Source organism: Artemia franciscana, chromosome 14 (genome assembly GCF_032884065.1).
Source record: "Artemia franciscana chromosome 14, ASM3288406v1, whole genome shotgun sequence".
Lineage (NCBI taxonomy): Eukaryota > Metazoa > Arthropoda > Branchiopoda > Anostraca > Artemiidae > Artemia > Artemia franciscana.
Window position 1 is genome coordinate 23,273,053 of NC_088876.1, and position 26,803 is coordinate 23,299,855.

The 26,803-nt window shown below is 33.7% G+C and overlaps 1 protein-coding gene across 1 annotated transcript in view; it reads right to left on the bottom strand.

Annotated features, from left to right (window-relative positions):
* Positions 1-2,452: 2,452 nt before the first annotated feature.
* Positions 2,453-26,803, bottom strand: part of LOC136035469 (proteasome subunit alpha type-2-like) — a 55,443-nt gene continuing 31,092 nt past the window's right edge. Inside the window, exons 5-6 of the mRNA XM_065717283.1 lie at positions 14,905-15,060; positions 2,453-2,671 (exon numbers count right to left, since the gene is read on the bottom strand). Coding sequence (XP_065573355.1) covers positions 2,500-2,671; positions 14,905-15,060 — 328 coding nt within the window. The 3' untranslated portion in view covers positions 2,453-2,499. The remainder of the gene's footprint in view (positions 2,672-14,904; positions 15,061-26,803) is intronic.

Genomic DNA, 26,803 nt, shown 5'->3' on the forward strand with positions numbered 1-26,803 from the left:
AAAATAAGAGAGAACCTGCACTAAGTACTTGAAGAAGAGCTGTGTAAGATGCTGCACCTCTGTTTGTAATGGTCTCCCAAGGGAAGGTAAAAAGCCGACTGTTGGTTCATTTTAAAGGAGGATCGACATCCACAACTATGGGGATACAACCTAATGAATGAATAAATAGTGGGGAATTAGGCCCTCAATTTTTAGCAGCCTAATGCCATGAATTTTACCATAAAAAAGATTAAAGGCCTACTCTTACCGTCATCACAAACAGAAATACTTAATTATTTACGAACGTTCTTAAGAGGCTGAAGCAAAATGAGCAACAATCATGTGCATCTTAAGCAAACTGGTACGATGGGACTGATTAAAATAAGAGAGAACCTGCACTAAGTACTTGAAGAAGAGCTGTGTAAGATGCTGCACCTCTGTTTGTAATGGTCTCCCAAGGGAAGGTAAAAAGCCGACTGTTGGTTCATTTTAAAGGAGGTCCAACATCCACAACTATGGGGATACAACCTAATAAATGATTAATTAGTGGGAAATCAGGCTCTCAGTTTTTAGTAGCCTAATGCCATGAATTTTGCCATAAAAAAGGATTAAAGGCGTGTTTCCACCTTCCCCACAAATAGAAATACTCAATTATTTACAATCGTGTTTTTGTGAGCTAACAAACTGTTAATAGCAATATTTACCGAATTCCTCTTCCAAAACACAGCGCTGCTACGTTTTGGAACACAATCCCAAAATGAGGTGCATCAAAAATGAAAAAGTTCGTTTAAGAAAAACGTCTGTATATAATAGTACAGCGTTGTATTTTCACATTATTTTTTTGTTTCAAATGATATTTCAAACATTTACTTTTCCATTAGAGGGTTCTATCTTTGAATTTGATGGCAAATTTAATGAGACCATGATGACACGTCTGAGAAATATTCTTTACTCTGTTACTGTTTTTTCTTCTATTGCATTTCTATTTTTCTATTTTTTCTAACTGCATTTTTGTTTCTTTTCTAATTATATATAATTATTTATTTTTTTTAATTTCTATTTTTCTTCTAACTGCATTTTGTTTGGATAAAGATATTCTCTGAAGATGGTCAAATGAAATAACAAAAGCTGATCTTTTGATTAATAATTAAATTTATACAGTTAAATTGCTTATTTTGTATTAAAATCAAGTCAAAACATTCCTTAAAAATGAAGTTTGATTGTCAATCTTTTTTCAAGCTCTTCTTATTTTCTTTTTTTTTTGCAATTTCTAAGTCATTTTTTTGTTGTTTGTGTGCTCTGCTTTCCTCCTCAAATTCAATACAAATCAAATAATGTTAAATTAAAACTGAAATTCTGATTTTGACATTGAAATAAATTGAAATTGAATTGAAGTTTTGTTGAAATTTGTTGAAGTTGAATTGAACTTAAAAATTGAAGTTTGATTTTCAATATTTTTTCAAGCTCTTCTTATTTTCTTTTCTTTTGCAATTTCTAAGTCGTTTTTCTGTTGTTTATGTGCTCTGCTTTCCTCCTCAAATTCAATACAAATCAATTGATATTAAATTAAAATTGAAAGTTTTATTTTAAAATTGAAATAAATTGAAATTGAAATTGAAGTTTTGTTGAAGTTGAATGGAACTTTAAAATTGAAGTTTGTTTTTCAGTGTTTTTTCAAGCTCTTCTTCGTTTTTTTTTGCAATTCATTAGTCGTTTTTCCGTTGTTTGTGTGCTCTGCTTTCCTCCTCAAATTCAACACAAATCAATTAATTACTCAATTAATAATCAATTAAATATTCTCCTCATCCTGCTGGTACATGTTCTTCAATATATAAATTTACATTTGTATTATGAAGCGTTAAAAAAAAACTTCCGTATCAAAAATTATTTAAGATTATTTGAGATAATTGAAACTTAAACACTAACGAACCTTTTAATGAACCACCGTCCCTGGATCCAATCAAATTGTGATAAAAAAATCTTAGATACTAAATTCACCGTCTGGTCCAACAATTTTGGAATATTTTTGAAATTCAAATCAACGCATCAACAAATTCGCGTGCAGTTGAAAAATTCAGATTCTACGTGAAATGTCCCTAATATTCTACATATTCTTAAATAAATTGATTTTGAGCAAAAATTCCTCCACTTCTAAACTAAAAAAAATAAACGAAATCAAGTTAAATAGGCTTCACAAAATAAAAAGTACAAATAGAAGTTTATCTTCATTTCTGAATCCTGAATCTGAAAACAAATCCAATTGAAATTATCATAAAATTCTTATATACAAAATTCCCCATCTGGTCCACTTTTTTTATATTTTGCATTTAAACTATTTACTTAACAAATTCTCATACGCTTGAAAAACACATATTACACGCCAGTTTCCCTAATATTATACAGAAACTTTGGTATTTAAGCAACAAATTCCTCCACTTCTTTCCATGAACTAAAAATAAAAACCACAATCAAATTACATAGACTTGGGTATATCACAAAATGAAAAGTACAAAATGAATCTTAAACATTAGCAAGATAATCGCGAACTTCAGCGGGTGATAAACGACGAAACCCGTCCGCAGTGCAAATGCCAATTTCGATATTATCCCCCGTCATCTGGCCTTCAAATCCCTCTTTCAACGCAAGAATGGCAGTGTGAACGGCGTCGTCCACCTCTTGCTCTTCACTGTACCTAAAAAGAAAAGAATACTATTTATTCAACGACACAAAGGCTAAACCGAGACGAAAATACCTCCCTTCCCAGGAAACGTTCCCCTTTTTCAAGTCCAAGCTAATCTATAAACATTAAATTTACTACAAAAAACACATTTTTCAAAAACTACAAAAACTACAAAAAACACTACAAAAAACACATCACATTACTACAAATAGACATTCCTCGATGGACTCAATGGCCCGAAAAACAGGGGAAAAAGTAAGATAGTAAAAAATTAATTAAACAGTAAAAAAGGAAGAGAATTAATTCAAATCTGGAAAACGGGACCAAACACACCCGAAAAACAAGTCACAAAAAATAAAACAAATTATATTATATTATCATAATAAAATAAATTATAAATTTAAGAATAAAAATATTAATTTTAAGAATAATATTAATTTTAAGAATAATCAATTCAAATCTGGAAAACGGGACCAAACAGACCCGAAAAACAAGTCACAAAAAATAAAACAAATTATATTATATTATCATAATAAAATAAATTATAAATTTAAGAATAAAAATATTAATTTTAAGAATAATTTTTTTATAAATTCAAAAATAAATTCTATTATATTATAATAAAATAAATCATATTATTAAACAAATAACGAGCACACGAAAAAAAAAATCAATTATATTCTTGAATTTTCGCGGTCAAGGCCATATTTTGCTCATTTTGTTTTATTACTCAGTGTTCCTCTTGAACCAAACTCCTTTTAATCTAAATATATGGTGTTTGTATAAATTTTTTTATAAAAAAATCAATCTTTACACATTTAAAAAAAATGAAAACGAAAGATCCGTAATAAACATATAACCAAACTATATGAAAGAATAATAATAACGCAATATACAAGATTTTTCACTTCTCTCCATCTTCCAAATTTGGGGGGGGGGGGTAGTAAAGAATTGACATCCAACCAAAAATCATTCTTTCTTCTCAGGCCCAAGGACTCCGTTTGAACCTTTTATGGGATAGAGAAGGGGGTGTAATGGAGTTCAAAATCAAATCCTTTTATTAAAAAAAGCTAATGGCAACGCGCTAAAAAAAATTCCTAGGCTCTAGGGCCAAATTTGAACTTTATTTACATATCGAAAACACCTGAATGAGTGTTTTTAATAAGCAGTAACATATCCACGTCGCTACTAAAATATATCTATGAAGTCACTGTTCTGAAATGGGCAATGTGCATAATGCCTGGAGCTGCAAACATCATATTGCCCTAGGAAGAATGACTTTTGGGCTTTTTCATTGCATTGAATAAATTGGCTATTTTCAAATTTGACCAAATGCCATGTGGGGCCGTAGGAGCCCGAACGATGGTTGAAAATCTTATAATCGGTTTAGTCACTTGAAATGTTACTATAATTCTGAAATTCCAATACAGCCGGCATTTCCGAAAAAAATGGGAGACACATCGCTCTTTACCGAGTCTACGCCATTGTATCTGTTATGATTTATCCCAAACATATCTAGATATTACAGAAGAATTATAAATACAGCTTAAAAGAACTAAAGAATACAGTGAGATACACCTTTGAAACTTCTGGATAGTTTCTACTCTTATGACAAGGAATCATGATCTGGCATGGTTTTCATTGCACAAAATATTAAAAATAATCTCATCTGTTCCTATGCGCTTTTGTTACCTGACTGAAATTCATTACATCCTGCTTTTAATTTATGAAAGACAATCGTAACAGATCGCATCTCCGCTCTCTTTCCACTGACATATGGACTATTTCTAAATGCTGCAGATGCTCTAGTATTTGATTTATCCATTAAATTTTAAAGTTATTTGAAGTTGAAGTCCAAAACGTCCCATGAAACTCTCTCTTGTCTCTATCTCGATAATCCAAATCTTTTTTCGGACGTCTATTAAAATACGTTCAGGAAAGAATTTGGTATATTTAACAGTTACCTCTTTCTAATTACTGAACTTTTTACTTGATAGAAAATATTTGAAAGGAGAAAAAATTTTTATTCAAAAATGAAAATAATAAAAACTAAATGTTTTGAAACTAAAAACAATTTAATAGAGAAAAAACATCTAAGATACTAAAACCCTTCATTATTATGTGCAATGACAAAGATTACATTTTTACTTCGCTAAAATTAAAAGTAAGAAATTGGTAAATTATTTTGTTGGTTATCAAATAAGAATTATACTTTTCGATAAAAAAGACAGAAGGTATTAAACATTCTCTGAATTTATAGCCCTCCCCCTTAGGGTTGACGCTGTGTGTATCTATGTACTACACTCACGCTAATAATCAAAACACCGTCGCTTTTTTTACAATGATTTTCTACCAAACGCATTATTCCTATGCTGCATACACGAAATAAAGTGAAAATAGAAAAAAGGCGGCAATTTCTTCCCAGATTGTGACTAAACTGATTCCATAATACTCCATCAAACTTGCATAAGTTATTCGGAGGATAAAATGCAACATTAAAGGGAAAAAACTGTCTCTAAACGAAATATATATATCAAATTTAGAAACTGAGGAAACTCACTTCAAAAAAACTTACCCCGAGACATAGAGAAACTACTTATAATTAAATCTGTGATTCAAAAACTTGTCGTTCTTTTTAATGGCTTAAGATATCACATAAGAACACAGCAGAACCAATTAGGTTTAAGAAAGGCAGGCTTAATTGGCTTCCTCTTTGACATATATTTAAGGAATAGAGTGATAGGCTCACAAAATAAATGACAAAATATCACAAATAAGGCAATGAAATAGCACACTTTTTACAACGATATTAATCGTTTCCTCTTTGGCTCAGCTTCGTTTGAAGCAAATCCCAGCATTTTCAGATATTTTTTCCTTTTTCTGTTTTTGTTTGCATCGCCTTTCGCTCTTATTAACATACCAGGATCCCTTCAAAGCCGAGAACCTCTGACATTTGTCCCCTTTCACCATTGTTGGTGACCTTGCATCCCAGCTTTTATTTGCAAATTAAATAAAAAAAACAAGTTTTTTCAACTGAAAGTAAGGAGCGACATTAAAACTTAAAACGAACAGAAATTACTTCGTATATGAAAGGGGCTGCTTCCTCATCAACGCCCCGCTCTTTACGCTATAGTTTGACTCTTTCTCTCAACTCTTCTTTTTAAAACAGTAAAAAACTTTAGCGTAAAGAGCGGGGCGTTGATGAGGAAGCAGCCCTTTTCATATCCGAAGTAATTTCTGTTCGTTTTAAGTTTTAATGTCGCTCCTTACTTTCAGTTGAAAAAACTTGTTTTTTTTTATTTAATTTCTGAACGTTTTTGAATCAATACATGTTTTGATTTTGGTTCTCCGCAGAGGAATTTGCATTTTTTTTTTTTTTTTTTTTTTGGCTAAATGGCTTTCTCATAATTTTGATCGAATGATTTTGGGAAAAAAGAGTGGGGAGGAAGCCTAGTTGCCCTCCAATTTTTTGGTTAATTAAAAAGGCAACTAGAACTTTTAATTTTTTACGAATCTTTTTATTAGTAAAAGATATACGTAACTTATAAATTAGCTTACGTAAAGAATTTTTTATTCTCATGTTTTTATTACACATATGAGAGGGTTCGCCCCCTCGTCAGTACCTCTCTCTTTACACCAAATCTTAAATTTTGTCCCAATAAGAATGACCCCTGAATCACAAAAGCCGTAGAATAAATAGTTGACATTACTAAAAATACTTTAGTGTAGAGAGCGAGGTATTAGGAGGAAGTGAGCCCCTCATATGGGTAATAATTTCTGTTCGTTTTAAGTTTTAATGCTGCTCCTTACTTCCCGCTGAAAAAAAATTTTTCATATTTATTTTTTTCATTGTTTTTTTTAAATAATGCTAGTAAATCCTGCGCTCCCTTCATGGAAATTTTCTTCCCCCATGACAAATTCCTCGAAGGAAAGTTCCCCCAGTATATCCCCCTCTTCTCAGCCCCTCCCCCAACCAAACATCCTCCCGAAAACGCCTGTACACTTCCCAATAACCATTACTATATGTAAGCACTGGTCAAAGTTTGTAACTTGTAGCCCCTCCCATGGGGACTTCTGGCAAAAAATACAAAATTCTACATTTTTGTAGATAGGAGCTTGAAACTTCTATAGAAGGGTTTTCTGATAGGCTGAATCTGATGGTGTAATTTTCGTTAAGATTCTATGACTTTTAGGGGGAGTTTCCCCCTATTTTCTAAAATAACGCAAATTTTCTCAGGCTCGTAACTTTTGATGCGTAAGACTAAACTTGATGAAACTAATATATTTAAAATCAACATTAAAATCCGATTCTTTTGATGTAGCTATTGGTATCAAAATTCCATTTTTTAGAGTTTTGGTTTCTATTGAGCCGGGTCGCTCCTTACTAAAGTTCGTTACCACGAACAGTTTGAAAAGAAAATAATTCGGTATTTCGGGGCTTCTGACATTATTACTCCTTTGCGGAAGTTAGGCTCAAAATTGGAAAAGGATTATATTTTTTCTCTGGGCCCCTTCCACCTCTTAGTTCGTTTATTTTCCCGTTAGTTTTCACCTGTTTTCGCTTTATAGTTGTGTTATCTCTTAGCAGTTCTTTCGTTAGTTGAGTTATGGTTGTGGTATATATGTTTTATTGCTCGTATAGTTGTGTTATTTTCAATTATACTCCATAATAGAGAGGCTCCGAACACCCAGCATTGTATATTAAGCTCTGAATTTGACGTTTTTTTCTACCGTGACCAGATTCGTCCTGCGCCCTGCGCCCTTTTCATTGAATTTTTCTTCCCCCATGACATATTTCTCCAAGGAAAGATCCTCCCACATAGCCCCCTCCCCTCAGCCCTACCCCCAAAACCAAAAAAATACCCCTGAAAACATCTGTACACTTCCCAATAACCATTATTATATGTAAACACTGGTCGAAGTTTGTAACTTGCAGCCCCTCCCCCAGGGACTGTGGGGGAGTAAGTCATCCCTAAAGACATAGTTATTATGGTTTTCGACTATGCTGAACAAAATGGCTATCTCGAAATTTTGATTTGTTGACTTTGGAAAAAAAATGAGCGTGGGAGGGAGACTAGATGCCCTCCAATTTTTTTTTTGTCACTTAAAAAGGGCACTAGAATTTTTCATTTCCGTTAGAATGAGCCCTTTTGCGACATTCTAGGACCACTTGGTCGATACGATGACCCCAGGAAAAAAAAATAAAAAAAATAAACATGCACCCGTGATTTGTCTTCTGGCAAAAAATACAAAATTCCACATTTTTGTAGATAGGAGCTGGAAACTTCTACAGTAGGGTTCTATGATACGCTGAATCTGATGGTGTCATTTTCGTTAAGATCCTACGACTTTTAGGGGGTGTTTTCCCCCTATTTTCCTAAATAAGGCAGATTTTCTCAGGCTCGTAACTTTTGATGGGTAAGACTAAACTTGATGAAACTTATATATTTAAAATCAGCATTAAAATGCGATTCTTTTGATGTAGCTATTGATACCAAAATTCAATTTTTTAGAGTTTTGGTTACTATTGAGCCGGATCGCTCCTTACTACAGTTCGTTACCACGAACTGTTTGATTCTATGTGAGTGTAAGCACTTACATAGTTCTAAAGGTACTTAAGTGAATAGAGAACTTTGAAAAAAAAGTGACGGATGGTATGGGTGACAAATAAAATCCTCCGGAACAACATTCAGACCTTGCAGTTTTCAATCATCAGAATTAACCACTAAAATTTTTACAATATGTTAGGAATTAAAATTGAAACAACGAAGACCTTCACACCTTACAGTGTTGTCCAATGTAAACGTTTAATATTATCCAAAATTTATCCGTTAAAACCTTTACAATTATGCTGGGAATGAATGATTTCCTTGTGTCTAGACAAAAAGTACCTTCGTAATTGACCGGAGATCCTATGTTTAGAAGGACATTAACAAGACAGGATGTCATAAATAAAGACCTTAGGTATTGTCACTGAAAAACTGTCTCACACTGAGGATTAGCTCTATATCCACTATTTCCGATATAGAAGATGCAATTACCGAATTTCCAAGAAAAAAAATGAATAAAAGAAATGCTATATAATAATATTCAGTTATATCATTGTTATATTTTTTATGTTTATACAATTACCTTATCTTAAAGAAATATTCTTATTGAAGCATACTGCCTAAAAACTGTGTTTTGAAGCGTATAAAAAAAAGAAAGTCAAATATCCCCGCCTCGTTCAAACCTGATTGGCTCTCCTGTGCTAAAGAGAAAAATTTAAAACCAGTAGAGAGAACAAATAGATTTTAGTCAGAAGATTATTTACAAGAATTTCTCCCCCCCCAAGCCCCCCCCCGCGCGCAAGTCGTTACGCGCCATATTAGTTACGCGCCATTGTAGTTGTGTCCCTGTGTCCCACCTGTGAATATAGATATAGATATATATATATATATATATATATATATATATATATATATATATATATATATGTATATATATATATATATATATATATATATATATATATATATATATATATATATATATATTTTTAACTATGTAAAACTTGCGAATGTACAACATTCTTGGCTGTCCCATTGTCTGTGCATATAAATAGATTGTCAGGTTTACCGACTCTTGAACATGCAACATATAATTGTCCGTGGGAAAAACAATCTGTATTCAGATCTATACCTCATTATTCTAATGATTGCCCTTGAGCTTTGTTGATGGTGATTGCTAATCGAACATTCCCTGTGTCCCTGTCGTCATTTATATATCCCCCTGTGCCCCCAGCGTCCCCGTTGTTGTTGTTTCCCTTTGTCCCGGTCGTCATTTGTGTCCCGGTGTCCCAGTCTGTAATTTCTCTTTGAGTGTCGCGGTCGTCATTTATAATCCCGGTGTCGCGGTGTCCCGGTCGTCATTTTTGTCCCGGTCGTCATTTGTGTTCCGGTTTCCCGGTCTGTAATTTCTCTTTGAGTGTCCTGGTCGTCATTTATATTCCCTGTGTCCCGGTTGTCATTTGTGTCCCGGTTCTTTGTTGATGGTGATTGCTAATCGAACATTCCTTGTGTCCCGGTCGCTTTCTCTTTGATTGTCCCGGTCGTCATTTATATTCCCTATGTCCCGGTGTCCCGGTCGTCATTTGTGTCTCGATGTCCCGGTCTGTAATTTCGTCAGTCGACGAACATGACGTCAGTCGACACACAAACATGACGTCACTCGACACACACACAGACAACTTATTTATATATATATATATATATATATATATATATATATATATATATATATATATATATACATATATATATATATATATATATATATATATTCATGAGACATTTATTACTTTTGAAGTAGACATTTCCCAGAACGGATATAAAAGTCTTATCGAAACTATAGGCTGCTGTAAAATTTATATTATTACAGCACAGAAGGAAAAAAAGAATGGTAATTTTGCGGACTAAAGGATATAGATAATTTAACAACTAGCATTTAGTTGATTTAGCATTTAGTTGTCTTACTTAATGAAAACAAAACATCCTTGCTTATTAAATTAACAATGAAAGTTATGTTGATTTTGCTTAAATTATTCATTATAATAATTTAAGACGAATCAAATTAATAAAATCCATAAAGCTAGGATACAATTTTTTAAACTATTTTGAGAACTAAGATTTAATTATTTATTTTTTCCAATGAATACCTTCATGGTGAATACTTCAGTAAAAAGAAAAAAAAAATGTTAAGAGAGCTAAATTCAGAGATCAGTTGTCATAAATTTTGGCCAAAATCTTAGCTGAGTTCTTGGCAGTACATGAAAGACATACTAAATTAACAAGAACATAAAAAAAACTATTTTTTTAATCCTCGAACTCATCTTAGGTTTATTCATGCATAAAAACCTCGATTTTTAAGATTTTCCGACTGATTAATTCAAATCCTGAAGTTTTTAGGGCAGTGCCACATTTTAATCAGTGTTACCATGCATGAAAATGAATAAATAAAACTAGTTAACTTAACAATTTTTAGGAAGTTTTTAGGACAGTACCATATTTTCACCAGTATTAACCTATTGGACAGTGAAAACAAAAATAAGCCAAACTTTTAGTGAAAGTCGATAACAATTTCTGTCCGCAAAGTTCAAGCATTACCTATCACCAGTGTTACCGTTTTTAGTTAAATTTAACGTAAACTATTTAAGTTACATCAATTCAGTTAAATTTAGTTAATTCAACTTAAATAAATTTAGTTAAATTAAACTTAGCCGAACTACTTAGTTAAATTCGACAACGTTTTTTGCCCGAAAAATTTAAACATTAAAAATCATCCATGTTGCCATTCCGTTATTAGCAAATAACAGAAGCAAACAAATCAACATGCCTTCGAACAACCGATTTGACATTTTTCGCGATTGTGCTACTTTATACTTTTCACTATCTACTTTTTGTCCTGATTTTTTTTCACTGGTTCGAACTTTCACTGATTTTTGATTTTCAACATTTCTAGGTTTCCATAATTGTTTCTAGCCATTGTGGTCTCAAATCACATTTAGAATCTTATCTTAACGTCATAAAAAAATATTTAGCACCTATCTTGCACATCAGCATTAAAAAACGCTGCGTGCTGATGACGAGCATTAGAACCAATTTCACAATTTCCTTCCCAGAGACCTGAACCTTGATCTTGCTTTCCACTATTAAGTCTATGACCCTTTATCTCAAAGACCAAGATTCTTAAATTGCACTTCTTATCTTAGACCTTAGTTCCTTCAGTGCCTCCAGAGGCACACAGGACGTCAATGAGTAGCTCCCAATCTTCCCTCAAGTGGGTCACTGCACAGATATCTTTTCAATCTGGGATGATACTCGTCTGGAGGGCTCTTCTGTCACACCCGTATGTCCTACGGAGCGTGTTCTTTGGTCTACCTCGGTGACGGTTGCCATCCAGTTGCCTATGGAGGAACATTTTTGGAAGTGTATGATCTGGCATACAGAAGATACTTCCAAGGTATCGCCATCTTCGTTGCCTCACAACGGAGGCGATGCCTGGTGATTCCTAACCGAATCTACCAACACGTCTTAGCAAAACACTAAATTTAGTTTTTTGGAATTAGAATTTGGATAACTCATATTAGAACGAACAATAAAGGATATAAAGCACGAAGTTCGACTTCCTTGTTACTAACAATAAACACATCCTTTAGCTCAAAGAATATGGATGAAGTTCTCCTTGCCCGGAGAAAAAAAAAACTAAATTAAAGAGCCAATATTGTCCCAGATCCCTTCATGAGAAGGATATTGTCTAAGCAGAATAACTCAAAGAAGCTTAGTCATTGACATCGAAAATATTCTTAATATTGATAATGGACATTTACATGACCTTCCCTGCTTCAGACAAAGAGAACGGAAATTATTATCAAATTTGGTCATGCGAATAAAAACAAATGAAATCCTTCTTTGGACAGAGGACAATTTCTATTCAACGTAGAATTAGGAGAAAAATTAAAATACTAGACTCATCCCTGACATGTAAGATAAGAGTAATTAAGAGCGAGAATACGTCAATGTACAAAAAAACATGGTCCAATGACTCAAAACTGGATGGTTTCAATGTCTCGTAAAGTACAAACAATTTTCATGAGCTTAAAAAGTAATTTTATATCCAGTTTCCCAAATAGATTTTCCTATTGAAAATTATTACTAAAATTTCGCAATGAACAATTTCATTTCTAATAATATAAATAATCCTCAATTATCCGAACAAAAAAAAAAACTATAAACATTTCATGGGGAAATCCAAATAATGGAGTTGACATTTCCAAGATATCCCTGCTTGAGGGTAATATCATATATCCAAGATATCAATCATAAAAATTGTATTCATTGTCACTTAGGATTGTCTTGGCACTATACAAAGTCATATATCCCTTAGCCAAGAATTTATACCAAGCGATCCGGATAGAACGGAATTTTTTTTTTTCATCACGAACTGATAGAACCATTTTGTTGTTTTGTGAAGATTGAAGTCTTCTTAGAACGGTCTAAATGGCCTTTGAAGTTCAAGCCAATAAAAAAAATGAAGGGGAGGGGGGATTTTTCAAGAAATATTCTTCAAGATAGAAGAGATTATCTGCCATAAGACTGCTTTACTAAATAAAAAAGACTAAGAGTGAGAATTCGGTACCAAAACCAAGGTATCAGAATGCCAGGGTAAAAAAAGAAAAAAAGGAGAAGACCAAGTACTAAACCTATTCCCTTTAAAAACCATTAGATACCGAAGAAAGAGCTTAATTTACCTTACAAAGTGCTTAATACATGTCAGAGTAAGATGATAAGACCAGTTGCTTGTTCAAATACCAAGGTTTTTTTCTTTTTTATTCTTTTTTATCGACACCCTGTGGATTGCGAAATCTTGATAACGCATATAGTTGCCCCCAAAGGTGCTTGGAGCCTATTCTAATTTTTTTTCTTTTTTTTTGACAACTTCAAATATGTAGAATAAATCAATATAACTTCAAAATGATTAAATTAAACAATTACCCATCGAAAATTATCCTTACATTCCCAATTATCAAATTTATTTATTTCTGTCATCCACTGGGTATCATCATCCTAGTGCAACATGGATACATACTATGCATACATACATACATACTATACATACATACATACATACTATACATACATACATACATACATACTAGTGCAACATATAAAATTTTTAATGCAAAACATTGGAACCAGGATCGATTTCCCTTTATCCGAAGCAAAAAGAGACAATGAACATTTCCACGAATAAAATCGAAATAAAAGAGTCGACATCCGTCGTCCTGACATCCCCTTCTTGAGAGGGATGTTGACAATGTATAGCAATGTTAAGGACATTAGTTATTGTCATTTAGGATCCTCTTAATACTGACAGTGCCTATTTGCGCCACTTTCATTTCTTTCGATATAGAGAACGAAATGTCCAGCCAAAACTAGTCACGTGAAAAAAAAACACAAAAAAACAAAACGACGAAGTTAGTTTCTGAGTTTAGATTTAAAAAAAAATGAAGAAAGCAAACATGCATATAAGTTTGCAAAAATAAAAGAAATATAGATCGAAAATATATCCATATGAGAAACATTTTCATGTGAAGGGGTGAAGGGAAAGCTACATAGTTTTTATCAGGCAAAGTGTAAAGCCAAAATAAAAAAAAGAGGATGTTGCAATCTACGGTAACGCAATCAAATCGTGGTGAAACTTAAAAAATTAAGTTTTTTTCAGAACCCCTACCTGTTTTTCCGCTAAAATAACCTAGTAGAACCCAAGGAAATGATCAAAACAGAGAACGGAGATGAATCAAATAGGCAAGATTTATACGACATAAATAAAGGAAATATAAATATAAGAAACGTTAATAAGGAACACATAAAATGCAAAACAGAAAATAAAAGAACAGGTATTCGATATTTAAAGCTACCGACAGGGAAAGCAATATTTATTACGATGATGACTCTTAGGAATTAAATGTTTGGGAGCCATTTTAATATAAAAGGGTAATTATACATGAATAGTGTTTTCGACCATTTTAAAGTATTACTTGCTTGAATTGTTTTCCAGCTTAAAAATCAAAAAAAAAAATTCTTCAATTAATATTTTTCAGAATTTACCTGTGAAGCATATTCAATTGTTCCAAGTCTAGAAAATTAATTTTTTAAATATATAATCTCAGTTTCCAATCACTTTAAAGTACTAAAGACAATGAAAATGAAACCAGATTTCTTTAACTGGTTTAGAAAAAACTTCATAGCCTCCATGTGCAGCTATGTAGTTTTGAATTGTAGCTGGCCCTAAATAAAAAAAAGTGAGAAATATTAAAAGGAAAAACCAGTGGAAATAAGCTGAAAAGATTGGCACCCAACAGCTTAAAAAGATGTAAATGTCTTTGAGAATTTTTTAATTTTGGTGGATGAAATCGTTGTCAAATTTAACCAACTAGTTTTAATTGCTTATTTCTATGATTCACTATGACTGCACTGAAGAAAATGTGGTGCTATCCTAAAAGCTTTATAATTTGAAACAACCGAAGGAAAATCTAAGAAAATTGTAATTTCCAGGCATGAATAGACCTAAGACGGGCCCAAAGGGAAAATACTTTTTAGTTTATGCTCTTGGTACTTTAAGCAATAATTAACGAATTTAATTCTTTTCCCCCCGTACTAACCAAGATCATTATATAATTCCAGTAATTAATTAAAATTTATTACCTTTTCTCTAAAAATGTCTTTCCGTTGACATAGTTCTTTCCCATTGCTGTCGCTTTCCAAGCGAAATAGGCTCCAGAAGGATCGCATTGAAAGAGATAAGGACGGTTTTCATCCCATCCGCATACAAGGAGGGAGACACCAAATGGCCTAACACCGCTGTAAAATAGAAATATGAATTAAAGAGGTACATCACAGAGAGCAAGGAAAGACTCGTATCTCATCCTTCCACAAAGTCCCTTTTAATTCAATTTGTTTATTCGTGTCACGTGTTTCGAAAGCCAAGCACAATATTTCTTAAGCACATAACAAAGAGGGAAGCCAAAAAACGACCTTTTTTGTATTTGTTGTCATTTACTCAAATTTTGAGCCGGTGAAAAGAACACAATTTTTGTATGATTGGTTTTCAATTCAATAATTCTATAGGCATAAGCTAAAGATCATCGAGTCACCTTCACATCGATGATATAGACTGTATTGGATCCCTATCCCTAATTCTTTCCATGTTTTCTTATTGATTAGCCCTTAAATATTTTTTTTCGTGGTAAATTGTGTTCAAATAATCACGCTATTCGTGTCGAATTGACATTATAGAGGTAATGCCTTGTAACCGAAATAATTGTAAAAAAAGAAAGAAAAAAGCTCTTTAACTTTTCATGAAGTTTTAGAGAAGCAAAAGAATAAGTTTCAAATCAAATATTCACTCTGAGCCTTTCTTCTCACCAAAAATTCAAATTGAAAAAGATATACCAGTGCTAATTTTGGTGTTAACATACCTATCATTTAGTGGGGGAAATATCCTGAATTTTTACGCGTTTTGAAAGGCTGAGGAATATTTGCAAATGATTTTGGTAAGTTTGTTTAAATGATACAAGCTTTAAGTTCTTTTCTGACTGACGGTATATCAAACAATGAGCTACACAAAAAATATGGATCTCACTTTCCAGGTCTATCAAACAGTTCGTGGTAACGAACGGTAGTGAGAAGCGACCCGGCTCAATAGTAACCGAAACTCTAAAAAATGGAATTTTGATACCAATAATTACATAAAAAAATCGCATTTTAATGCTGATTTTAAATATATAACTTTCATCAAGATTAGTCAAGATTAGACTTACCTATCAAAAGCTGGAGCCTGAGAAAATTTGCCTCATTTTGGAAAATAAGGGAAAACAACCCCTGAAAGTCATACAATCTTAACGAAAATCACACCATCAGATTCAGCGTATCAGAGAACCTTATTTTAGAAGTTTCAAGCTCCTATCTACAAAAATGTGGAATTTCGCATTTTTGGAAGAAGACAAATCACGGATGCGTGTTAATTTGTTTTTTTGTTGTTGATTTTTTTCAAGGGTGATCGTATCGAACCAGTGGTCCTACAATGTCGTGAGAGGGCTCATTCTAACGGAAATTAAAAGTCCTAGTTCCCTTTTTAAGTAACCAAAAAATTGGGGGGCACCTAGGCCCCCTCCCACGCTCATTTTTCCCCAAAGTCAACGAATCAAAATTCTGAGATAGCCATTTTATTCACCATAGTCGAAAAACCAAATAACTATGTCTTTGGGGACGACTTACTCCCCCGCAGTCCCCGTGGGAGGGGTTGCAAGTTACAAACTTTGACCTGTGTTTACATATAGTAATGGTTACGTTTTCATATAGTATCCCTTATAGTAACGTTACATATAGTAACGGACGTTTTCACGGGGATTTATTGGTTTGTGAGGGAGAGTTGAGGTGGGGGGGGGGGGGTTAAGTGGGAGGATCTTTCCGTGGAAAAACTTCTCAATTGGGAAGAGACTTTCAATGAAGGGGGTACAGGATTTTTTTAGCATTATTAAAAAATACAATGAACAAATTAATATGAAAAGTTTTTTTCTACTGAAAGTGAGGAGAAGCATTAAAACTTAAAATGAGTAGAAATTATTACACATATGAGGGGCTTACCTCCTCGTAATACCTCGCTCTTTACGCTAAAGTATTTTTAGTAATTTCAACCATTTATTCTACGGCCTTTGTGATTCAAGGGTCATTCTTAAGGAATTGGGACCGAATTTAAGCTTTGGTGTAAAGAGCGAGGTATCAACGAGGGGTGAACCCCCTCATATAGGCGATAAAACATACGAATATAGAAGTTCATTACGTAAGTTAATTCGTAAAAATTAAAAGTTCTAGTTGCCTTTTTAAGTAATAAAAAAATTGGAGGGCAACTAGGCTTCCTCCCTCGCTCCTTTTTTCTCAAAACTTCTGATTAGAACCATGAGAAAGCCATTTAGCCAAAAAAAAATAATAAGCAAATTTCGTTTTAATTATTTATGTGCGGAGAGCCAAGATCAAAACATCCGTTAATTAAAAAACGTCCAGAAATTAAATAAAAAAACAAGTTTTTTTAAATGAAAGTAAGGAGCGACATTAAAACTTAAAACAAACAGAAATTACTCCGTATATGAAAGGGGCTTTAGTTCCTAGACGCCCCGCTCTTTACGCTTATGTTTTTAAGAAGTAGAGTTAAGAGAAAGAGTCAAACTTTAGCGTAAAGAGCGAGGCGTTTTTTATTTAATAATAAAAGAAAGTTTAGGATGTTTATGCAAGGTTTTAAAGATGAAGGATGATAGATTGCGCTTTTTACCAATTCGTTTGGGTCAAACGAGAAGTAGGTTGTCCCAAGATGGTATGAGAAGAGGTCGTAAGGAAGGAGTGAAACTTTGAATAAATTTGTTGTAGTCGTACTTGAAACAAGTTCATTCCAACTCGGTACCAAGGACACGCTTAGTGATATTCTGTCAATGTCTTCGGTCTAATGTTTAGGGTAGTGGATTTCTGACAAATTTTTCCGATGTACGTCCGCGCTTCCAGAATCCACGCAAAGACTCGAAGTATTTCTTCATTGGGCATGCAAAGATTTGGTTTGAACTCCCTTCTTTTTACTTTTACAAGGAAGGGGGATCAAATTCTAGTGCCTGGTTGGGTAGGTGCTCACTTGGGCGTCGTATAACGTGTCCAAAGCTCCTGAGCCATCTACTCTTGATGATAGCGGATAATGAATGCTTCTAATTGCATATTGCATTAGGTGTTCCTGGTTATTCTTTGGCAAAGGTTCAGGGGACGAATGGCTCTTAGGCACTTTTGGCGAAGGATGCCTACTGAGCGTTCTTCTTCTGTCTGTAGCGGCCAGATATGACATCCGTGGGTGGAAGAGGAGGGTATACACCGTGTTTCCCTCTGACGGCAGCGTGGTACAGTGAGCTGTTAGCATAGTACTACTTATAAAGTTGAGCATAGAGAATGTGCCTTGGAGCAATTAAGTATTAAATTTTTTTCGCCTGTTTGGATAAAAATTTCAGTATTCGACACCATTTTTTTCTCTTTTCCGAGAAGTAAAGGGACCAGCTTCAACACAAAAATGTTCAGTCTAAGCCTTTCTTCCCATCCAAAATTCAAATTAAAAGACAATTCATTGCTGATTTTGATGACCGTATACCTGTCATCATGACTGTATTCAGGTGGTTGCCTGGTTTAATCCCCCCTCCCATTTTTGTCTGACTCGCAAAAAAGTAGGAAAAATATATGTAACATATGTCGACGAGAAGATCTTGTTTTTGTAGACCCCTTCTTAAAGTTGTCTTTATTGTTCGAGGCTAATCCAGTTTTGTTTCCCAGAATTCTATTATTGAAAGTTACATGTTAAAGAGCCAATTGACTACTTTAGCATTAAAATCAAGAAAAAGTAGATTCAATCTTGTTTGCTTCAAAGTCGCCCATATCTACCTCTGCAGAACGTATCGCATATTAAATAATATTAGTGTTCCTAATCACTTTGAAACATGCTATTTTGCAACAACTCTACAAGTATAACAAATCAAAAGAACAATATACTTATACGATTAAATTCATTAGGTTCATGTCAATAAATTCACCAACCCTGAATTATGATATTACCGAGAGGCCACTCTCAGAAAACCAAATGAGGCATGCAAAACAATCAAGCGGGACTGAACGGTGCCTAGCATTTTGGGGAGTGCACCAAGCGCTCCAGGAACTGTTCCAAGCGTGGCGAGACTGTTTGGTACATATGGCTTTCCAAGATGTGCACTAGATGGCGGGAAATCAGCGCTCCCTCGGATATTACTTTTACGTTTTCTTAGAGAATGATCTAAACTTGCTTCAAAAATAGAAACATTTCCTTATTTTCATATGTTATTCATGCTATTTTGACATATGTCTCAATTTATATGGATAAATAAGGCAAATTTCAAAATATTACTCGATTGAGTGACAAAGCTAAATCTCAGCTATTGAATAATTGAAAAATTGTTGTTTCACCTTGCAATATTAAAACCGTAAGATTGTCAAAAAATGAAAACCTACAGAGGGAGCATACACCTTAAGCAGCAGCAATTGAACAAAGCCGATTGAATAAATGCAAAACGAATTAGATCTATCAGTCAACGCCTTTTGATACCTTAAGGATCGGTATTAGCGTAACCTAATTTCCCGAACAGTTCTTACTTTTACGTAAATTGATTCCACTTTGATATCTAGTCTCTTACTCATGGAAATTTCTAACAGAACTCTAAGGAACGAGACAGATAGAAGACTTGACTGAATGCATTATAGCTATACCATGCGGTCATTCAAAACCTAAACATATTAACTGCAAAAACTAGGTTCGAGCAATTGCTACTTAAAATTCATATTGCTTAATTTTTAATTTAATCTAGATTATCAACAAAGAAAAAAATTATATTAGAGCTTCCTTTTTATTAAATTCGAAATTTTGCCCCTCTGAATACGGGTAATAGGCGTATTCCCCGCCCAGGAATATCTCCCCGTACAAATTCTTCCCCTCATTTTAGCAGCCAAAGAGAAAATATGACAAATAAAAATAAATGAAGAAAAGGAGGAATTTTTGAATATTAACCTATATTCCAAATCATAGGCAGTATGTATTACGTAGAATATCCGATAGCATTGATTTTTACATTTATATTATTTTAATTTTGCGTGTGTGTTTTTTGGGGGGTTGGGTTATCAGAGCTGTGTATGATAAAGGTCAAAGAAAATAATATGAAATATGGAATTAGTAGCAACTGTAGATGAGTTGTCCTATGATAGAAGTGCACCTGGTCCCAGCCAGACGTGTCACAATCCAAAACTTTTTGTGGGGAGGGGATTCATATACGGAATAATTCCTGTTCGTTTTATGTTTAAGTCTTACTCCTTACTGTCAGTTGAAAAAAAACTTGTTGTTGTTAATTTAATCTGTGTATGAATTACGTAGGGATGGCAGGTAACATAAGCCAAAAACAGTGTTGCCAGAATATATAGAGTAGATACGATTCTCACCCGCTGTCAACAAGTCCTTTATTGCTTCCTTAGTATATATATATATATATATATATATATATATATATATATATATATATATATATATATATATATATATATATATATATATATACATTGCCTGCTAAGGAGCTTTAGTAAGAATTCTAAATAGCATAAGTAAGAATTGCAATTCAAGAAATTCATAAGATAAAAACGAACAAAAAATACGAGCGATGTCTTTTTTCTGGAAATGGATAAAAAAGGTAAGTTAATTTTCTGAATAGATCTTCAAGAACTGGGTTTGAAGATGATATCTATTCCCTAACTTATGGAAATTTCTAATACAATTCCAAGAAAAGAGAGATAGAAATGAACTTGAAGTGAATATTCATTAGCGAATAGATGCATGAAATATCTTGCTGATAACGAAATATTCTAAGAACTTAGAACTGAATATTATGCTTAATGGGAGCTGACTGATGCCTTTGATTTCAAATTCTGGTGGTAGACTATGGATGTCGAGGATTCTCCACGTTCCAGTCGGAAATCCCAATTGAATGGAATTATTCATGTTTATTGTGAAATTGTTTAAACCCAGAAGGTCGAAACTATCCTCAGTTACGTGATCTTAGGGTTGTAAACTAGAAAAATTAGAATTTTACTAGGAGGAACTTCCAAAAGAAAATATCAGGAGAATCAGAATCCTAACAAACATTACTGCAAGACTTTGAAATTGAACATTGTGCCTAAACAGTGTGGAGGCAGGGCCCGTTTCTTCGTGAAGCCAGAAGATTTTTTTTTCAATGTCCCATATTTTTCACTACTTTTCATATAACTGATCATTTTCCATTGCGTTTCTAGGAACTTGAAGCTGTGCACCAAATGAGTTTCTAGGTGAAGGGGGCTTTCAGACCGTGAATCTAAACAAGACTAGAAGACTCTCGTGGAGGTACGAGGTTCCTGCATAATATTGAATATTTTCCAAATAATTTGATATTCTTCAGTAGGAAGTATTGTGTTATTCAGAATTGACGGATCGATGCCAATGACAAGGAACGAAAAAGGTGAGGTTTCTAAGAAATCTAAAGGTTTCTTAGATCATCTTAATACTTATAACAGAAATTTGCAGTTTACCCTAGAAATTAAAATTGAAAATAAACTACCGTTTTGATATGTGTTAGTTGTTCATAATACTGATAAACTGGATTTCACTATCTATAGAAAACCAACACAAAACAATAGATATCTTCATTTTAATTCATATCACCTCCCACAAGCAGTTATAAGAGCAGTTATAACTTCTCTCATTGATCATGCCCTGAACATTTGCTCCGATTAGTACATTAATGCCAAAATTAATTTTATAAGAGATATTCTTTTTGGTAACGGATGCGCCATTCCTTTTGTCATTCCATTTTGCCGCAGACTAAAAAGTCATTCCCGTAAAATCAAGTATATTTCACAATGTGAGGTTCCTGATAAGCCCTCAACTATAATCTGTCTTCGTACATCCCAAAAACAATAAAAACATTAAAAATGCTTGCACAAAAAATAAATTGTATGTATTTTTCACTAATAATTTCAAAATCACAAATTTATTAAACTCCGATAAAGATCAAACCCCAGTTACTCCCCAAAGAGGGGTTTGTCAAATACCGTGCGACTGTGGCAATTTTTTGTTGGCGGAACTCAGTAGAATCTAGAAAAACGGCTACACCAGCATAAGCAAGACATAGACAAAGCATTAATTTCTAATAATTATAATAACTCCTTTGATTCTGCTTTATCTTGCCATATGTTTATTAATCCCAGTCATACAATATTTTGAAGAATCTTCTCTCATTAGTAATGATTTAGGGATAAAACAGGTGGTTCAGAAATCAATCGAAATTAGTCTCAAAATAAACAGTAATATTTCTTTGAATAGGGACTGAGGGGAATATTCACTAATTTTTTTATACTCAGATTTAAAAAAAAGGATCTAAGAAAATATTTTACTAAACCACTTTACAAAGATACATTTAACGCTAGCTGCCAAAAAAGAAAGATTACCTTAGAAAGCTTGTATTTAATTATTTTATTTTATTTCGTTTGAATGAATTTATCATCTCATATCATCTTATTTATCAGTCCTGGTTGAAATTCATTGAAGTAAGGATGCTAGGGCTGTTTTAAAAAGTTTTTAAAAAACATTTTTAGTTTGAAATTCCACATTTTAATGTAAGTTTATACCTTTATACATATATATATATATATATATATATATATATATATATATATATATATATATATATATATATATATATATATATATATATATATATATATATATATTATATACATAAATAAGTTGTTTGTCTGTGTGTCTGTCGAGTGACGTCATGTTTGTGTGTTGACTGACGTCATGTTTGTCGACTGACAAAATTACAGACCGGGACATCGGGACACAAATGACGACCGGGACACCGGGACATCTATATATAGAAAAATAAATTGTCTGTGTCTGTGTGTCGAGTGACGTCATGTCATCAGGTCGACATGTCGTCATTATGACGATGACGTCATTAAAGGTATTTAAGACATTCGTTCACGGAAAAATGTTTAATTGTAAAATGACTGAAGAACCTACAATGTCAACAGCCGAGGAAGCTGCTCAAAGAGTCTATGCCAAAAAACTTGCAGCTGATAGAGAAAGTAAGAAAAGAAAGCATGCCGAGGAATCACAAGAACAGCAAGAAAACAGGCTTGCGGCTAACCGCGCAGTTAGATGAAAATCCACCTGGACAGCGAGAGTAAAAACATATCAAAACTGAAAATGATAGCGATGATGATTGAGTTTGGGATTTTGCCTTGGATAAGGTCATCAATGCCTACCAGATTTTAGTTAAAAAAAAACAAAGGTTCAGAGGCATGTATTTCATAGTGACGCTGAAAAATAAAGAAGAAAAAGAAAACTGAAAAAAGAAAAAAGGTAAAAAACTAAAAAAAACTAAATAGAAAAAACACTCAAAGAGAAATTACATACCGGGACACAAATGACGACCGGGACAGAGGGAATATAAATGACGACCGGGACACTCAAAGAGAAATTACAGACTGGGATACCGGGACACAAATGACGACCGGGACACAGGGAATATAAATGACGACCAGGATACTCAAAGAGAAATTACAGACCGGGACACCGGAACACAAATGACGACCGGGAGAAAAATGACGACCGGGACACAGGGAATATAAATGGCGACCGCGGCACTCAAAGAGAAATTACAGACTGGGACACCGGGACACAAATGACGACCGGGACACCGGGAAACAACAACAACGGGGACGCCGGGGGGCCCAGGGGGATATATAAATGACAACGGGGACACAGGGAATGTTCGATTAACAATCAACATCAACCTCAAGGGCAATCATTAGAATAATGAGGTATACATCTGAATACAGATTGTTTTTCCCATGGACAATTATATGTTACATGTTCAAGAGTCGGTAAACCTGAAAATCTATTTATATGCACAGACAATGGGACAGCCAAGAATGTTGTATATTCGCAAGTTTTACGTAGTTAAATATATATATATATATATATATATCTATCTATATTCACAGATGGGACAGAGGGACACATATGGCACGTAACGATTTACGCGCGGGGGGGGGCTGGGGGGGGGGGGGTTGCGAAGCGCCCCCACCAACTAGGTGTTGGGGTGGCGCTGACACCGGAACGCAAATGACGACCGGGACAAAAATGACGACCGGGACACCGGGAATATAAATGACGACCGCGACACTCAAAGAGAAATTACAGACTGGGACACCGGGACACAAATGACGACCGGGACACGGGGAAAAAACAACAACGGGGACGCCGGGGGATACATAAATGACGACAGGGACACAGGGAATGTTCGATTAGCAATCACCATCAACAAAGCTCAAGGGCAATCATTAGAATAATGAGGTATAGATCTGAATACAGATTGTTTTTCCCATGGACAATTATATGTTTCAAAGTTGAACAAAAATCAAATTTTCCTCACGAATAGAATTGTTTAAATACTCTGAGAAATTTTCAACTTGAATGGAATTATACATTTACTTTGAAATGCTTTGACCCCTTAAGGGAGTCGAATTATCCTCCGCAGGATAACCTTAGGCACTTAAAGTAGGCTATTTAATATTCTCAATTGGGGATCGTCTTTTTCTTCCACAATTTAAGGAAAGTTTTTATTCGTTTGTAAGATTAAAAGTTTTCCCATCTACTATCTACTTTGACAACGGGAGATATTAAAATTCTTTAACTCTCTTTTATCAAACGGTAGGAACCCTAAAATTTTCTCTTGGGATCAATGTAAGTTCAATAAGTATATACTAGTTTTAACCTAGCATATAAGATAGACGGATATGGTGTTTATAAAAGTTTTTCAGTACAGATTACTATTTTCATACACATTTCATTTTTTTAAAGAATTGACTCTACCTTTACATCTACTAACGAAAGAAACTTAACGAAAGAAAATTATTTAACAAATTAATTATTATTCGTAATAGTAAATATTACTTACATACTATCTATATAATGATAGCTGACTACATAAGGAGAATAAAAGAAAACGTTGTGATTTTAACATCTTTAACAAGAATTAATTGTCACTGTATACAGAGATTGATAGTTTTTGAGATTATCATTTTCCTATAGGAGAGGATTTTCCTTAAGGAAAAGTAGTTCTTAACTAGATTTTAAGGTTCGTTTGTTGTTTTTGATTTATTTTTCTGCTTAAGGCAAGATGTGAGGCTTCAATGGGGGAAATTAGTAATATTAATAAGAAAATTTAATTTTAAAAAGGGATATATTCTTCTTTCGGATTTAAAATTTACTTATCACAATACCGTCTCCTTTGGGAAGCAATGGCTCTCAAGGCAAATAACCAAGAGGCTCAAGCAAGGGCTGTGTCGGCCTCAGGTAGTTTTGTGCTGCGATGAGTGATTAGTAATAGCAGCAAATACCCGTTAATACTTAACTTTAAAAAGAAGCATATTCTGAATCAGAAAGTATGTAAATTATGAGAACATGGTAATAATTAATTTTCATAATTTACTATACGATGTTAAGAATTTCCAAACATATTCAAAAAGAAATAATCTTGAGTTAACGAGAATTGTGATCTAGTTTCTATTATTAGCATTTTAATAGGTTCGACAGATAGATTGGAGGTTGTAGGGGCATTTTCTTTTCGAAAATCACAGCTCTTTTTTCGGTTTTTTTTTTGCTTTTTTAAATCGATGACTAAAACATATTTCAGCCCAAGTCTGAACATATTTTCGATGAAGGACGTAAATATTATACATCTCTATATGTAAATATTAGGTATCAGCAATTCGAAATTTTTAATTTTCTAAACTAGTTTTACAAAATGATAAATTTAAATTATCTGTAGCTTTTTCTTAAGAAACCTGTACTATATTAGAAACCATTGAGCCATGAAAATACGGAAGACTTCTAAACCTAAAAATAAGAAAACAAGTTTTTTTAAATGAACGTAAGGAGCGACATTAAAACTTAAAACGAACAGAAATTAGTCCGTATATGAAAGGGGCTTTTCCTCTTCAACACCCCGCTCTTTATGCTAAAGTTTGACTCTTTCTCTTAACTCTACTTTTTAAAACAGTAAAAAACTTTAGCGTAAATAGCGGGGCGTTGAGGAGGAAGAGCCCCTTTCATATACGGAGTAATTTCTGTTCGTTTCAAGTTTTAATGTCGCTCCTTTCTTTCATTTAAAAAAACTTGTTTTTTAATTTAATGTCTGGACGTTTTTTTTAATTAATGCATGTTTTGATCTTGGCTCTCCGCACATAAATAATTAAAACAAAATTTGCATATTAATTTTCTTTTTGACTAAATGCCTGAAAAAAGGAGAGACGAACATTTTCATTAGTAAAAAATATACGTAATTTACGAATTAACTTACGTAACGAACTTCTACATTTGTATGTTTTTATTGCGTATATGAGGGAGTTCACTCCTCATCGATACCTCGCTCTTTACACTAAGGCTTAAATTCTGTCCCAATTCCTTAAGAATGACCTTGAATCACAAAGGCCGTAAAATAAATAGTTGAAATTACTAAAAATACTTTAGCGTAAAGACCGAGGTATTACGAGGAGGTAAACCCCTCATATGCGCAATAATTTCTGCTCGTTTTAAGTTTTAATGCTACTCCTCACTTTCAGTAGAAAAAACTTCTCATATTTATTTTGTCATTGTTTTTTTAAATAATGCAAAAAAATATCCTCCCATGAAACCCCCCCCCACCTCAACTCTCCCTCCCAAACCAAAAAAAAATCCCCCTGAAAACTTCCGTACACTTACCACTAACCATTGCTATATGTAAACACAGGTCAAAGTTTGTAACTTGTAACCCCTCCCACGGGGACTGTGGGAGAGAAAGTCGTCCCCAAAAACATAGTTATTAGGTTTTTCGACTATGGTGAATAAAATGGCTATCTCAGAATTTTGATCTGGTGACTTTGAGGAATAAATGAGCGTGGGAGGGGGCTTAGGTGCCCTCCA